At 39.2% G+C, this 14,712-nt stretch overlaps 3 protein-coding genes across 3 annotated transcripts in view; 1 reads left to right on the top strand and 2 right to left on the bottom strand.

Moving 5' to 3' along the window:
• L2HGDH (L-2-hydroxyglutarate dehydrogenase) overlaps nt 1-975 on the bottom strand; it is a 41,684-nt gene extending 40,709 nt beyond the window's left edge. The window contains exon 1 of the mRNA XM_019630490.1: nt 744-975. Coding sequence (XP_019486035.1) covers nt 744-883 — 140 coding nt within the window. The 5' untranslated portion in view covers nt 884-975. The remainder of the gene's footprint in view (nt 1-743) is intronic.
• DMAC2L (distal membrane arm assembly component 2 like) lies at nt 970-11,307 on the top strand. Its single transcript, XM_019630491.1, has 5 exons — nt 970-1,105; nt 6,996-7,107; nt 8,031-8,239; nt 8,800-8,971; nt 10,191-11,307. Exons 1-5 carry the CDS (start codon nt 985-987, stop codon nt 10,303-10,305), a joined length of 729 nt encoding a protein of 242 aa, XP_019486036.1. The 5' UTR covers nt 970-984; the 3' UTR covers nt 10,306-11,307.
• Nucleotides 11,308-11,561: 254 nt separating this feature from the next.
• CDKL1 (cyclin dependent kinase like 1) overlaps nt 11,562-14,712 on the bottom strand; it is a 60,335-nt gene continuing 57,184 nt past the window's right edge. The window contains 1 exon segment of the mRNA XM_019630501.1: nt 11,562-13,998. Within this exon segment, the coding sequence (XP_019486046.1) occupies nt 13,891-13,998 (108 nt within the window). The 3' untranslated portion in view covers nt 11,562-13,890.

The following is a 14,712-nucleotide window of genomic DNA, read 5'->3' on the forward strand; positions in this document are numbered from 1 at the left end:
TTAAAGCCTCCCAGCACTCTTAGAATAAAATCCAATGTGTAGTTAAAATAAAATAAAAATCCTTGCAGTGATGTAGTCCCTCTTCTGGTGTCATTCCGCTAAACTCCAATTACACTCATCTTCCCTACCTTCTAGTTCTAGAAACAGCCAAGAGCTTTCCAGCTTTAAAGCCTTCGCATAATCCACCCCCTCTACAGAAAGCAGACAGTGGCTTCAAGTGTGACCTCCGAACTTCAAATCACTGAATTCTGCAGACTTTGATAAGCAACTGAGCTGCTTCTCACAGAAGTAACTATGCAGTGCCAGGAACTAATGATTTAAGGCTGGTTTAAGATCTTCCAAGTCACACCAGCGATGTCAGCTAATAGCGTATTTAATTGCTTACAAGTGTGCTAGGTCCTTTAATGCTCACAACGACCACCTGCGGGAGAGACCAGGCTTGAGTTTACAACTGAGCCTTTAAGGAGCGTAAGTTTAACCCGGCAAGTTAAATAGAAAGTGGAGGGGTTGTATTCAAAGACAGACTTTTAGACCTCTGCGCAACCCTTCATCTCTTATTCTTTTCCTCCCGCCCACAAACAACGAATAAATCCTGTAGGTAGTTCCTAGGATCGCGCTCCACGGGATCCCGACCTTCACTCAAGCCTGGAACGGGGCGGGAGGGCAGGGGCATCGGTCCAGCACGAGGCTCCTCTGAGACACGATGCAGCGCAGGCAGCGGGCACTAGACAGAAGCTACTCACCTAGTGCTGGCTCTGCGGCCACCCTGGCACAGCGGCCAGGGCCTCCCCGGCGCGGGCCCCCACGCCGCGGAGACGCCCCCAGGGAACCCCCCGCAGACCCATCCGCGAGCACTGCCCAGGTAACGCAGCGCAGGTACCATTGCCTTCGTCCCCTACCCTGCCTCAGCCAGAGGTGCCACGAGCCAGACACCGAAGGGGCCTCGGGCAGCACCGTCTAGCCCCGCCTCCCACGCAGCGACCAATGAGGCGTGCGCCTTCGCCTCACGCTAGTGACCAATGGCCGCGCGCGGCGGAGGGCGAAGGGCAGGCCCGGCGCTGCCGTAAACGCCCGGGGCGCTTACTCGCTCCCTCCCGGCGACGCTGTGAGTAAAGGAGTTAGGCCCCGAGCAGGGCGGGACGAGCCTAGGGTGGTGGTTGTGCTCTGCGCTTTCCCATCTCTGTTCGCTGGGCTTACGGAAATCTTGCCCCGGCGAGTCACGCGTTTTTGACCTTCACTGCCTTGCGGACTCGGGGCCGCGGGAGAAAGTCTGGGCGTGATTACGGCGAAAACTCGTTTGGGTGGGCCCAGCGGCCTCCCTGTCTCCCGCTCGGCCCCGTCCGGGCCTTGTCCCGGGTCAGCTCGAGGGGGATTGCTGGGCACCCGCAGTCTGCAACCCGGCCCCCCACCCAACGCAGTGCCCACTGAAGGGGCGCTCTCCGTCGGGACCGAGGCTCCTCGTCAGTTTAACGCCTGATAGCCTGCAGTCGGCTCCACTTTTTTGTGGGGGCTCTTGGCAGTGTCATTCATTCAGTCATTGTGGGTCCTGTAAATATTGAGCGCCTAGATGAACCAGATGGCTTCTGCCTCGGCCATCCTCTAGCAATCTTTCCTCACATAGTGGGCCGAGACAGTGGTTCAATATGCTGTGCGGGCCTGGGAACGGCGACTCACCTGTTACAGATCACATCTCACCTGTTCCCTTATCTGTAAAATGAGGGAAGTGGGCTGTGGAATCTCTAAAAGACCTTTGAACTGTAAAATTACGTGATTCTCTGTCACCGTGCCAGTATAATACCCGTTCTCTGGGCTTGATGGCAGTGTTTAATGTTGAGGGCCAGAACAGCTGAACAGAAAAAAATAGAATGATACAACTTGATGGCTGGAAGGATTTTGCTTGCCTGTTTGAATTTGGTTCCGGTCATTCGGTGACTTGGGAAAGTCATTTCACCTCTATGCCTCAGACCCTGCTCTGAACTAGGTGGAGTAGTAGTGTCTCCCTCATAGGGCTGTTCGGATTACATGAGAGAAGGCTCCTCAGGTCTTTGGCATAATGAAGTTCTCAATAAATGACTGCTTTTATTATGCTCAAATGATTTTACTTCTTGGATAGTTGTATGTAGTTTGCTTTATTTGTGAAAACAATGTAGAATGTTACCTACTTGTTCCATCACAAATTAAAAGGAAAGAGAGATGGTTATTTTTTAAATTCAATTATAAAATTTTGAGATAATCATAGATTCCCAAGCAGTTGTAAGAAACAATAGAGATCCTGTTTACCCTTCACTCAGTCTCCCCCAATGAGAACATCTTGCAAAACTATAGTACAACATCCCAGCCAGGAAACTAAGATCGACACAATCCATTGATCTTACTCAGATTTCCGCAGTTTTACATTTTTGCATGTATTTAGTTCTGTATCATTTTTATCACGTGTGTACATTCTTGTGTCCGCCACCACTGTGAAGCTACGAGTATGGCAGTTCCTTCACCACAAGACTCCCTATGGTTGCCCTTTTATAACTACACTTCCCTCCAGGGCACCCCTTCCTCAGTCTAGTCTCCCTTTCTAAAATGTTGTCATTTCAAGAATTTATATAAACAGAATTATACCGTATGTAACATTTTGGAATTGGCCTTTAGACTCAGCATAATCCCTTAGCTCCATCCCAATTGGCATACATATCGATGGTTCATTCCTTCTTATTGCAGAGTAGTATTTCATGGCACCTCAGTATGTTTATGTTTAACCATTCATCCATTGAAGGATATCTGAGTTGTTTCCAGTTTTTAGCTATTTTGAATAAAGCTGCTGTGAATATTACTGTGCAGCTTTTTTGTGTAAACCTGTTTTGGGGCATTAAACCTCTGGGATAAATGCCCAAGAGTCCAATTGCTGGGTCATATGATTAGCACACGTAAGAAACTGCCAAACTTCTTCCAAAGTGGCTGTACGTTTTTACATTCCCACCAATATTGAGTGATCTAGTTTCTCCCATTGTCACCAGCATTTGGTGGTGTCACTTTAAAAAAAAATTTTTTTTTCACTATTCTGATAGCTGTGTAATAGAGATGGTTATTTTTTAGTTTGCACAGGATGTAGTTGATTTGTTACTACGTTGAATACAGAATTATACACTTCTAGGGTCGGTGGTCAGACTTTCATGGACCAGCTAGGCCCATAGTAGTAACTTTTTTACTACTCTGATTTTGAGCATGTGCTTCTTAGTTTAGCAAGGTGAAAGTACTCTCACAATACACATGCTCTTTTTATAAGTTTTTTTGCTTACCCTCTCCCCTATGTTTTGACTGTACATTAATTTGTTTCAATTAGTAATTTCAAATCAAGAGCTTACCATACATTTATACACCCTGTAATGTCTTTGTCTAGAGACATTTATACTCATGATACCACCCTCCTCAGCAGAGAATTCATGTTCATCTTTTTCCACCTATGTCAGAAGCTGTAAGATGTTAATTCAATGAGTGCCATGTGATGTTGGCCTAGAAATGGCTTTTGGGACCTTTGCTTCCAATTCCTAATAAATTGCTCTGTTACATTTCACTAGACTCTTCACACCTCTGGAATAAGAATTGGCATCAATAATAGGTTATTTGCAAGAAGGTGGGGTTATAATTCTCCAACTCTAATGCCACCCCACCCTCTCCACATTTTTACCACCCTTAAGAACTAATTGCTTGTTCAGTCTTTTTGACCACTAAGTTAGCCATCACTTTAAATAGCCCACTGGAGTAATTACATTTAATATGTAGGAACAGAACTTCCACTTAAAAAAAAAACACAAAAAACATTTTTATGCAGAGACTCTCAAACCTACTCAGAAAACTTTATATATATCCTATTTTGAGTCACACATTAGAGGCCTGGCTTTCTCTAAGTCACAAACATTATTGCAACTTTTGGAAACATCTGCTAAAACTTATGGCTCTAAGCCATGTTATGATAGTAAGAAGTTTGGTTTTGTTTTTTTCATGATTTGAATTTTTGAATTATTTATTGCAGCAGTAATTTAGTAATGGTTATTTTTTAACTTGCTTTTAACTGGTTTCTTTTAATTCATTAGAGCTAAATTAACCAACTTACCACTAGAGGTCTCCTCTTTCCCTGTAGAAAGCATTCCCAGGGATAACTGCTTGAATTCATCTGAAATGCCTAAAATCAGCCAGCAAAGCTGTCTTTGAGAATGTAAAAACCTACCAATTTATTTTTTTACCTTTATTGCCAAATAAAAATTTGTTTGCACGTTTAAATTACTTTATCTAATATTTTTAGAGACCATAGCTGAAGTAAATTTGGCCTTTTCTTTAAGCTGAAGTATAAGGTAGGCCCAAATGAATCAAGTGAAAGTACTTAAATTTTCACAGACCACTCTAACTTACCTGCTTAATAACAATTTCTCTGGTTTTATCTTTCTCCATGGAAATATATCAACCATAGAAGACTTACTTAGCAAATATTTATTAAACTCTTCCATTAGGGGTATAACACTGTACTGTGCTAGGTGCTAAGAAAAATGGAAATGAAAAAGATGTGATCCTTGCTTTTCCTTTTTCTCTGCATACTTTTCTTTTTTTCTGCCTAACTAGAAACTCTTAATCATCCTTTAAGACCCATCTCAAAAGAAAACGCTAGTGCGAAACCTTCCCCTTATTCCTCTAGGCTCTGACGGTATGTGTTTATATGTCTACTAAGACCCCATGTTGCATGTTATTTGTTTATGCCGCCTGCCTTCTTCATTAGTCTATACATTCTATGAGGACAGGAACCAGTCTTTCTGTCTCTCCTTTGTTTTGTTTGATTGTTCTATCTTCCTAGTGTATCTCTTGCGCTAGGTATAGCGGACATGCAATCAATATTTATTGAGTGAATGAATAGATGGATGGATGAAGATGGCATTTGAGTAAAGTCTTGAGGTTGGGTAAGATTTTCCTAGACAAGATTGGGAGGGATGATACAAAGAGGGAACAGTCTGAGGTGACGCTGGAAAGCCCAGATGAAGCTGCAGTCAATGGAATTATCAGAAGGGGGCATAGATGGAAAGAGCGTTAACCAAAAGCTGGAGAGGGCTGAGAACGTGACAGACAATAGCAGGGGGTGAGTTTTGCAGGAATGAAGGCAGAGTGATGGTGGAAAAGGGAGGAGGAGGGCGATTCCAGGTTCTGTCCACAGACCTCACCTCTCACCGTTCCATAACCTCAGCATCCTTAGTCACTTCCTCAGCTCTAAGGTGGTTCCCACTTAGGCCTCCTTCTAGTCCTCTTTCTTTCTTTTTTTTTGTTTTGTAGAACGATCCAATGACTAAGGAAAGAGCTCTGGTCTGGTGGTAGCACTAGGTTCAAGTTTAAGCATTGCCACCAATTAGCCATGAAACATTGGGCAAGTTCTTTTAAACACATGCATTTATTAAAACCCCGCCTTGTTCCAGAAGGGATTTAGGGTGTCAGCAAGTTACTCAATACTAGGGCTTCAGTTTCCTCATCTCTAAATAGAAGGTTTTGTCTAGGTGGTCTGAATTCCTTCCAGCTCTACCATTTTGTGACTCTGATTCTAATGATTTGTTGGTCTTCTCCACTTAGAAGTTCTGCCGATGCTTTATATTTAGAATATGAAAAACTGGGAGGAAAAAAAACCCCTGAACCCCCAGCCCTGTCCTCCTGACATTGGTTTCTGATAATGGCATCATTATCTTACCAGTGACTCAGGACCAAAACTTAGTGTCATCTTCAACTTCTCTGGCCCTTGCCTCTACCTCTCACCTACTGAATCATGTGGAATCCACTCTGTAATGTCATTCCCATAATTCCCTCACTTAGCCCTTTCCCATGCCACATGTGGTTGAAGCCCTTGTTAGCTGTCTCTCTGACCTGTTCTTTTGTACTTAATCTTTGATGCTGCTGTCTGAGTAATATTCTGGAAGCATAGCTCTAAGAAAGCCAGTGTTCTGTGCTAAAAACCTCAGTGACTCCCAGCTACCTGCATGAGACAGTCCAATCCCCTGGCTGATCGTGCCACACCCTTCCTGATGTGACTGTGTCAATCGTCTCCTCTTCTTATCTCCCCGATGTGCTAACCAAACTGAACTACAACATGCCTTAAATGTTCCTGCCTCAGCTAATCAACTGACAGAACTTTCCCTGGTATCTTTATTGAAATCCTGGTCTGTTCTTATTTTAACTCTTTTGAGGTGTTTATCAGGTTCTGTCCTTTATTTTAACTACTTGGTAGCTTGTTTTAGCTCACTCCACCCCGCCTGAAGTTGTCAGCTCCCTGAAGGCAGAGACTGAGTTTCGTGTATTGTTGTCCCCCGGAACCCCCAAACTATCACACTACTAGAGAAACTTGAACTGAGATAAATCAGATTGAAACCCAATTCAGAAATCACTTTCTCAACTCATGTGATAGCTTTTTACAGCTGGAAATCATCGGAGCACATCATCTCATGTTATAAATGAGAAAACCAAGGGTCAAAGAGGTGAAGTTACTTGCCTAGTCTTTTCCAGCTGCCCTTCCAGCACGGTTCCTTACACTGTTGTGGTGACACTACTTGCAGCCTTAACACAGGGAGATGTTTCCAAGTCTCCTCTGTCTTCCTGGATGGAGGCTTCTTGACTTCGACACATTGCTCCCTGATTGATTTTAGCTTGCCATTTTCATGCTGGAAACAGATTGGGAGTGGAGTTGGTTTCAATAAATTTGTAGGTGCACTGCCTGAATGGACACCAGGTGGCAACCTGCAGGCTAGAATGATGGAACTTAATGTCAAGGCTGGAAGGAACCAGAGCCCCTGATTTTTGCAGCATAAGAAATCAGGAAACACTGGAGTGACTTGCCCAATAACTATTGAGAGACAAGTGAGTCATCAGCTTTATTGGCACAAGAGCACTGACTTGGAAGTTGTGAAGTAAGTGACTATATGTATGTGACTCTGATTACCAACTGATGACCTAATATGAATACTGTTTTGTGTGTCTAGATCAAATCATGCTGTTTGGAAAAATTTCCTGGCAGTTGTGTGGCTTAAAGAAACTCCCATGGTCAAATGACTCCAGATACTTCTGGGGCTGGTTGAATGCAGTGTTTAATAAGTAAGTTACTCTAATTAAAGTGAAGAAACTTGGGGAATTGTTCAAGTTAGATGAGTTCCCAGTAGCTTTTTGGTTATTTCTTGTATTTCAAATGGTTTTTTTTCTTTGTACAGTGTGTGCAGTATGATCCTCATTTGTTTAAAAACAAACAAAACATATAAGCATTGAATAAAGACTAAAAAAGTAGATTACAAAATATTAATGTGCCTGGGTTGCAGGATTTCAGTGATTTTTTTCTTTGGCCTTTCCATGCCTTCCAAGTTTTCTAAAATGAATATTTATTACTTTCATAATCAGAAAAGCTCAGTAAATGTAATTTTAGAATATTTTTTTCTTATGCCTTCTTAAGGGGTGTAGTTATCCTTTTGAATACTATCAAGGGAACTCAAATTTTTAAAAATGGGGTGGCGTGCTTAGAAATATTTTGAAACTGATGAAACTAATCCCCCTTGTTGTTTAATATAGCATTAACACCACTAACTAGAGAAAAAGGCATATGTAGAAATTAATAAATATCACTAAAGGAGATTTAATTTGAACATAAGTTCAAAATTATCCCCTCTTTTATCATGAATAAAGCAGTAAAAATAACCAAGTGTGTCATTCATTCAGTACATAGTTATTGAGTACCTCCTGGTGTCAAGTACTGTGCTACATACAAATCAATGAAGACTCATGTCTCCCTGATAAACTCATATAAAAATAATATGCCTTGACAAAGTTCCCTTGGAAAAAATAAAAGCAGGAAAGGTAACAGGTAGAGCCATCATATGTTTTCTACATGGATCTCACTAATATACTTATCTCCCTCCTCAGTCATTTGAAATGAAAAGTTGTTGCTATTCTGTATTTATATTGGTGAATATAGTTAAGAAGCTAGTGGTTGTAGTAAAAGCTAACTGCTTTTGTTCTCTTTCTAACAGAGTAGATTATGAACGCATCAGGGATGTCGGCCCCAACAGGGCAGCCTCTGAGTGGCTGCTGCGCTGTGGGGCCATGGTGCGCTACCATGGCCAGGAGAGGTGGCAGCAGGACTACAACAACCTTCCAACAGGCCCCCTGGACAAATACAAGATCCAGCAGATCGATGCCACGAACTCTTGTATCATGAACATGGGATTTGATCACATGGGTAACTACCCTATCATTTGCTTATGATTCACAGTGACATTTTGTTGCAATTGAATATTATAGTCATAGGTGTGTCCTTTTTGTTTTTTCAGTATAATCCAGTTTGTTTTTTCCTTTGTATGATATTTAAATTAGAGGTTACAAACACCTTCCATTCCTTTCTCCCCTTGCTAAGCTTGTCTCTACATGACTTTTCTGTGGTTTATTGACTTAAAATTGAAGGCCTTGTTTGTCAGTCTTTGTCAAAGTTCTGTCACTGAGAAATCCTCAGTAATGTAGGAATAATTGTATCCACACAGCTTCTGCCTTTGTGGGCATTTCTTTCCTCCAGTGCATGGTGTCTGACTACAAAATGGTCCTGTCCGTCAGCACAACCTATATAGTGAATACCTTGTACAGTTAATAAGGTGACTGACCATTAAAGTTTTCCTTCCTGGGCCCGAGAGTTTTCCCAGCACACAGGACTTTCAATCCTAAAACCAGAACAATCCTGGGCAACCTAGGACAATTGGTCATCTTAATGGTAAAGCAGATTCTTAAACTGCACTTTTTTACCCCCAGAGGGCCTACAGCATGTTGAAAAAATAAGGCTATGCAAGTGTCATTATATCGAGGATGACTGTTTGGAGAGACTTGGGCAACTAGAAAACTTACAAAAAAGCCTGTTGGAAATGGAAATAATTTCATGTGGGAACGTCACAGACAGAGGCATCATTGCTTTGCGTCATTTAAGGTAGGTATTCATTGCCAAAATGGAAACTTGATAATGATATTAAGGGGAATAATCAGAATTTGTTTTCAATTACAGTTGACATTCAATATTTTATATTAATTTCAGGTGTACAGCATAGTGGTTAGACATTTATATAATTTATGCAGTGATTCCCTAATCAGTCTAGTACCCACGGGGCGCTATACATAATTATTACAATATTATTGACTCTATTCCCTAGGCTGTACTTCACATCTCCATGACTATTTTGTAACTTCCAATTTGTATTTCTTAATCCCTTACCCTTCTTCACCCATCCCTCAACCCCCTCCCCGCTGGCAACCATCAGTTTGTTCTCTATCTATGAGTCTGTTTCTGTTTTGTTTGTTCATTTATTTTGTTCTTTAGATTCCACATGTGAGAGTAGAAGTGAGATCATATGGCATTTGTGAATAATCAGAATTTAAAACAGTTGAGTGCTATCTTATTTTAGTTCTGAAAAATATAATTTAAGAAAATGACTTCACTTTCATCTATAATACCTTTAAAAAGTTATAATTATCAACTGTAATATGTTAAGGTTCTATTGCATTTTTTAGGGGGCATATTTTTTAAAAATTAAATCTACATAAAGCACCTAGCATGGTGCCTGTTATAGTAAGCGCTCAATAAACATTCGTTATTATGCTTCCTCTCCATCTTTTAAAGCAATTTCCCCCATGTTCTATATTGCAATTTCCCCCATGTTATTGGTTCAAACTTTGAACCAATAACCTATCACAGGAAGTTTGAGAAATTTTAAACATTATAACCAAAAATAGTAGATTGTTTGTCTCTTAGATTAGTTGAGGCTTTGAGTCTTCATCTTTTAATAGCCACTTGAGTTCCTTTAAGAACTTCCGCATTTGTTTTCGCTTTCTAGGTTAAGATTCATATTTTATATCTCACATGCAAAGAAGTTCTATGCTATAATATACAAATAGTAGTTCAAAAGACTCAGCTAGAATTATTGATGTACTTTAGAATAACTAAACTTTCCAAAGTCTGGCCTAATTCCTACCATGAGTTTCATTTAAAGTCATATTCTAAGACTACTGTTATAAAAGTCATTTTGAAAATATAGGATGACATATACACATTCTGTGTGTAATTTTTTTCTAATAGTCAATATATCGAGTTTATTTTTAATGCTGTAAGAGTAAAAGCCAAATGGAGGTAATTTTTTTTTCTCTTTTTACAGAAAACTCAAGTATTTGTTGTTAAGGGATCTTCCTGGAATAAGAGATAAAGAGAACCTTGTCCAAGCCTTTAAGACAGCACTACCTTCTCTGGAACTAAAATTAGACTTGAAGTGAAATAATAATAAGTGCCTTATTCAATATAAAGTATCATTTAAAACTGTTGATCCTTAACAGCAACAAATTATTATATAATCAACAATAGAACTATAAGAATATCATGACATTTTAGAAGCAGAGTCCATCATGTAGAAAATAAATATTCAGACACGACTCACTAAAGTTACCATACTGGAATTAGGGGTTTTTATGTACACTAAATCATTTTAAGAAAAATGCAATTTAAAAAATGCATTTTAAAAAAAAAGTAGCATTTTAATTCTAATATATTCCTCATTTTATCTAGATATGTATATAGATACCTCTTGATATAGATACTGAGAGTTCTTTAAAGTGATTTAAATGTACAACAGATATTCTTTGTTGTATTTAAACAGTAATCTTTTACATTTTACTTTAAAGTTATTGAAGCATATTACTATAAATGTACAATCATGAAAAATTGAAAGCCAAATTTCAGATTCATTGATGGAGTCAATTATACAAAGTAGTCAGTGGTTGTTGAGGCATTCATATTGTTTCCCAGGATTTGCATGCCTTTCACATGATCCTGCATTCCTGTGTTTTTTATAACATACACTCTTTCTCTGAATAAATAGTTTCTGGCGAATGTGTCTTTTTAGTAAGCTTATCTGGTGTTTTATTAAAAGTAATTACAAATACTTGGCTGAATTCAAATAGTTGTGCTGCTTGCAAAAGAATAGAGGAAACAGGCATGTAGACCAGCACAGTTGTACTTACTTTTTGCTTAAATTAAAACATTGATTTAAATAGAAAATTTTAACATGTCAATTAGAAACTAATTTTTATTTCCTCCTATATGTTGGATACCACTTCCTGTGAGCTCAAGGGACATCAAAAAGAAGTATAAGCATAAAATTCAATTTATATCTAGAAAGCACTGATAAAGAATATCATTAATAGTGGGCCAGCCAAGTGGCACGTTGGTTAGGAGTTGGCTTGGGACGCCAGCTCTGGGCAGCAGGGCCCCGGTTCGGATTTCACCTGAGGGCCAGTGACGCTGCGCCCTCTACAGCTAAGGTGGTGAACAACAGCTCGACCTGGAGCTGGGCTACTGTGAGTTGCTGGCGACGGTGTAGGCTGCAGTGGGGCTGGCCGGCAGCTGACGTGAGCTTTCATGAGCTGCTGTGAACCACCGTGAGCTGCCATCCAATGGCCAGTGAGCAACTGCCTCACCTGGGAAGAGTGCAATGATAATACCAAACATGGGCCAGTGAAGCGACACCCTCCACAACTAAACTGAAGAACCAAAGGACAGCAACTTGTCTGTTCCCCTTCCCCAATTCCCCAATAAAATCTTAAAAAGAATATCATTAATAGATAAAAACAGATCTTTATTTTTACCTACTTGAAATGGCCTGATTCTATTGTTATTAGTTACATGCCAACTTGTTTGTGGATTTCTGTGTATGTTTGGTTTGAACATTAAGCTGCTGAATATAACCTTGACTGGAAATAATTTTAAAATAAATATATTCTGTGATGCAACATTAGGTAGAAAAATGAATTTTAATTGTGTTTAGAAAACAGCTTATGTAAATAGCACATATCATAAATGATACACTATTTACTAATATAATTGACACTGTCATTTTAAAAAATCAGAAAATATTAAATTAAAAAAAGAATATAGAAACAGTGGTGATTCCATGCTGAAGAAAGGATTGCAGATATGGATAAGTTAAACATAAGCATATATTTAATATTTTAGGACTCATTAGGAAAAGATAAGCACTTCTGTCTCAAGTTTGTCTGATTATTGTGTAGTGAGGCAAGTGATTCACCACAATTTAGTCTGGAGCTAATTTTCTATTCTTCATGGTTTTCTGTAAAACTGTTAGATGAATTAGGCAGTTACAGTCATCTGCCTCATCAATTATACATTGTTTCGGGTTATGGAAAAAAACACAAAATGTAAACTACTCACAGAAGTTGGGTGTCCTTCCTTGTCATTTGAATCAAGGCTGCATAACAAGAATTAGATAATACTGGGGGGGGGTAGTATTTAGCCCACCTGCATGCAAGAAGCTACATATATCAGGAAGCCTTAGGATATCATTAATCTGGCTGGGGTAGCCCAAATTATTGAACACCTGCCAGAATTTGGTGGATTACTTAGCTGTAAGTGAATAAGAGCAAATGCTCTCAAGAAGAAAATTAACATAGCAGTAAACTGACGGTGCAGAAGAAATGTGACGATACAGTGAAATATAACTTCCAAAACTGTAGCTGAGACCTGCTAGAAAACAACAGCAGCACATCAACCAAAAATGGCTTTGAGTAGACAGACATGAATTTTATATTGCCCACTTGTCCACATGACAAGAATGAAAAAGCTTTTTTAATAGGAGCAATAGGCCAAATCATAGCTAATTATGTGTCATCATTTTAAGTATCACTGTGCAAAGCTAGGAATCCTCTATCATTTTGGACTATGTTTTTATTGTTAGCATATATATATTATATATATATATGTACACGTGTGTGTATATATACATATATATAATACATATAGTGTAAGAAGATATTTCAAGGAAAACAGTTTATAACTTAATGTCTTTCATGACCCAAGGAAAAGCTCACAAGCTATTTCTTCCAAAACCCAGATCGCTATGGTCCTGCTTGTAGCTCTGTCTCCAAGTCTGAGGCAGAGCTGAAGAGAATGAAGTGCTAATTATTTTCAGGATGGCAGGCTCAGTTCCTGCCAAGCCTCTAGGTTTTGTTCTACCCCTTGATCACTTTGGTCAGCTGCCAGTCTTCATGCCATTGTCTGCAAGGGGAGGTGGGTGAACAAGAGTAGATGGATTACAGTAAATCCATCTTGCCTGCAAAAAAGACTAAGATGCATCCTTTACTGAAGGTAAAGGCAAAATTATACATAAGAAATGTCTATAAACAAATATATAAGCATATAAGTTAGTATTTTTGTGATAATCCATATGATATTAAATATTTTGAACTCTTAAATAGTCCACAAAATGTTTTAAAATATAAAAATCAAGATCAAGCAGGAAATGGAGTTTTAAATGATTTCAAATGCTAACACTCTCATGATGCTGAGACACTCTGAAAAAGCAGAACACAGTGCTCAAGGCAACAGAGGTCCAAGGAAATACCAGGTTGTCGGAAAAGTCAAGACGTATTTTTTCTGTTTTTCATTGCAAAAATGCGTCATGACTTCCAACAGCCCAATATATATATGGGCGTTTTGTAATCCAGTTTTCATGTGTTGCATATGGTACAATTAAAGCATAAATCTTTTTTACATCTCTAATTTTGTCCAAGGTCTGGGCAGTAGATACTGGTTATACATCTGTCCATAAACTTGGCTACTTAGATACAACAAAAACAAGTGAAAATCCAAACAGGTTTCCTTTCTGTTCTGGACACCATCATCAAGCATGAAGACTGCCTCTGGAATTTCCCTTCATAGCTTGCCAAGTGGCCTCCTCCAGCTGGTTTTGTTTTCTCAACATTGTAATCGTTTTCAATCGAATGTATAATATGTTTTATTTTCTTTGAATTATTGATCAAGTCTTTTTATCATCAATCTCAAGCTCCTTAAATATTTGGAAAACGGTAGTTAAGTTTCTTGGTATTATAGCAGTACTTCTTATTATCCAAAGCTGGAAGGATACTGCAGCTCGTCAGCTGAGGTAGGTACTGCAACTGAAAATACAAAACACAGAATGAGGTTCAATGCCATGCTCTTTTTTCACTATTGCTAACACCACAAAAGAGCTAAGTGAACTTTTCAACACAAATACTTTTTCTGCACAGAACCCAGAACCCGAGAGAAGACAAAATGTTTAAATTAGGTCTCTGCTTTTCCTTTTAAAGGTTTATATTTAAAAGCAAGCAAAACATGCACTTTAAAGAACATTTAAAGAATATAAAAAAAAGGAAAATCTACATGTTAACATTATTGGAGAAAAGCATATATTCACAGGAGTTAAGAGCTTCCTGGGACTGTACGATCATTTAAGCCAATGCCTTATTTTATAGCAAAAACAGCTGATGTCTGGAGAACTTAGGCAGTTTGCCCACTTGCTCGTTAAATAGGCAAAACTGCTCCTTTCATACTGCCTGAAAATGTTTAAATTTATTGTCAATGTCAAATGAAAGTAAGGAGAACACATATGTTTTGTATTGTACTATCTGGCCTTAGGTATCCGAAAAGTGGATACTTCTTATTACTTTTAAATCAAATACTTAAATCCTTCAGTACCTACAAGCAATATACAAATGAGTGGGGTCCCCCTATTCTTTCAAGTAAAAATATTTCCATCAAGACCTTCACTCTTGAATACAAAGAAACAGCAAGATAAGGGGATCTGGGGCCGGCTGAGTGGCGCGATGGTTGGGAGCTGGCTTGGGATGCCA

The sequence above is a fragment of the Hipposideros armiger genome, unplaced genomic scaffold, assembly GCF_001890085.2.
Source record: "Hipposideros armiger isolate ML-2016 unplaced genomic scaffold, ASM189008v1 scaffold_918, whole genome shotgun sequence".
NCBI lineage: Eukaryota > Metazoa > Chordata > Mammalia > Chiroptera > Hipposideridae > Hipposideros > Hipposideros armiger.

Coding starts and splice junctions, on each gene's coding strand:
- DMAC2L (XM_019630491.1), top strand. CDS start 985: ATGAGGCGTGCGCCTTCGCCTCACGCTAGTGACCAATGGCCGCGCGCG. Junction 1,106..6,995: donor CGCTCCCTCCCGGCGACGCT/GTGAGTAAAGGA, acceptor TTGTGTGTCTAG/ATCAAATCATGCTGTTTGGA. Junction 7,108..8,030: donor TTGAATGCAGTGTTTAATAA/GTAAGTTACTCT, acceptor TCTTTCTAACAG/AGTAGATTATGAACGCATCA.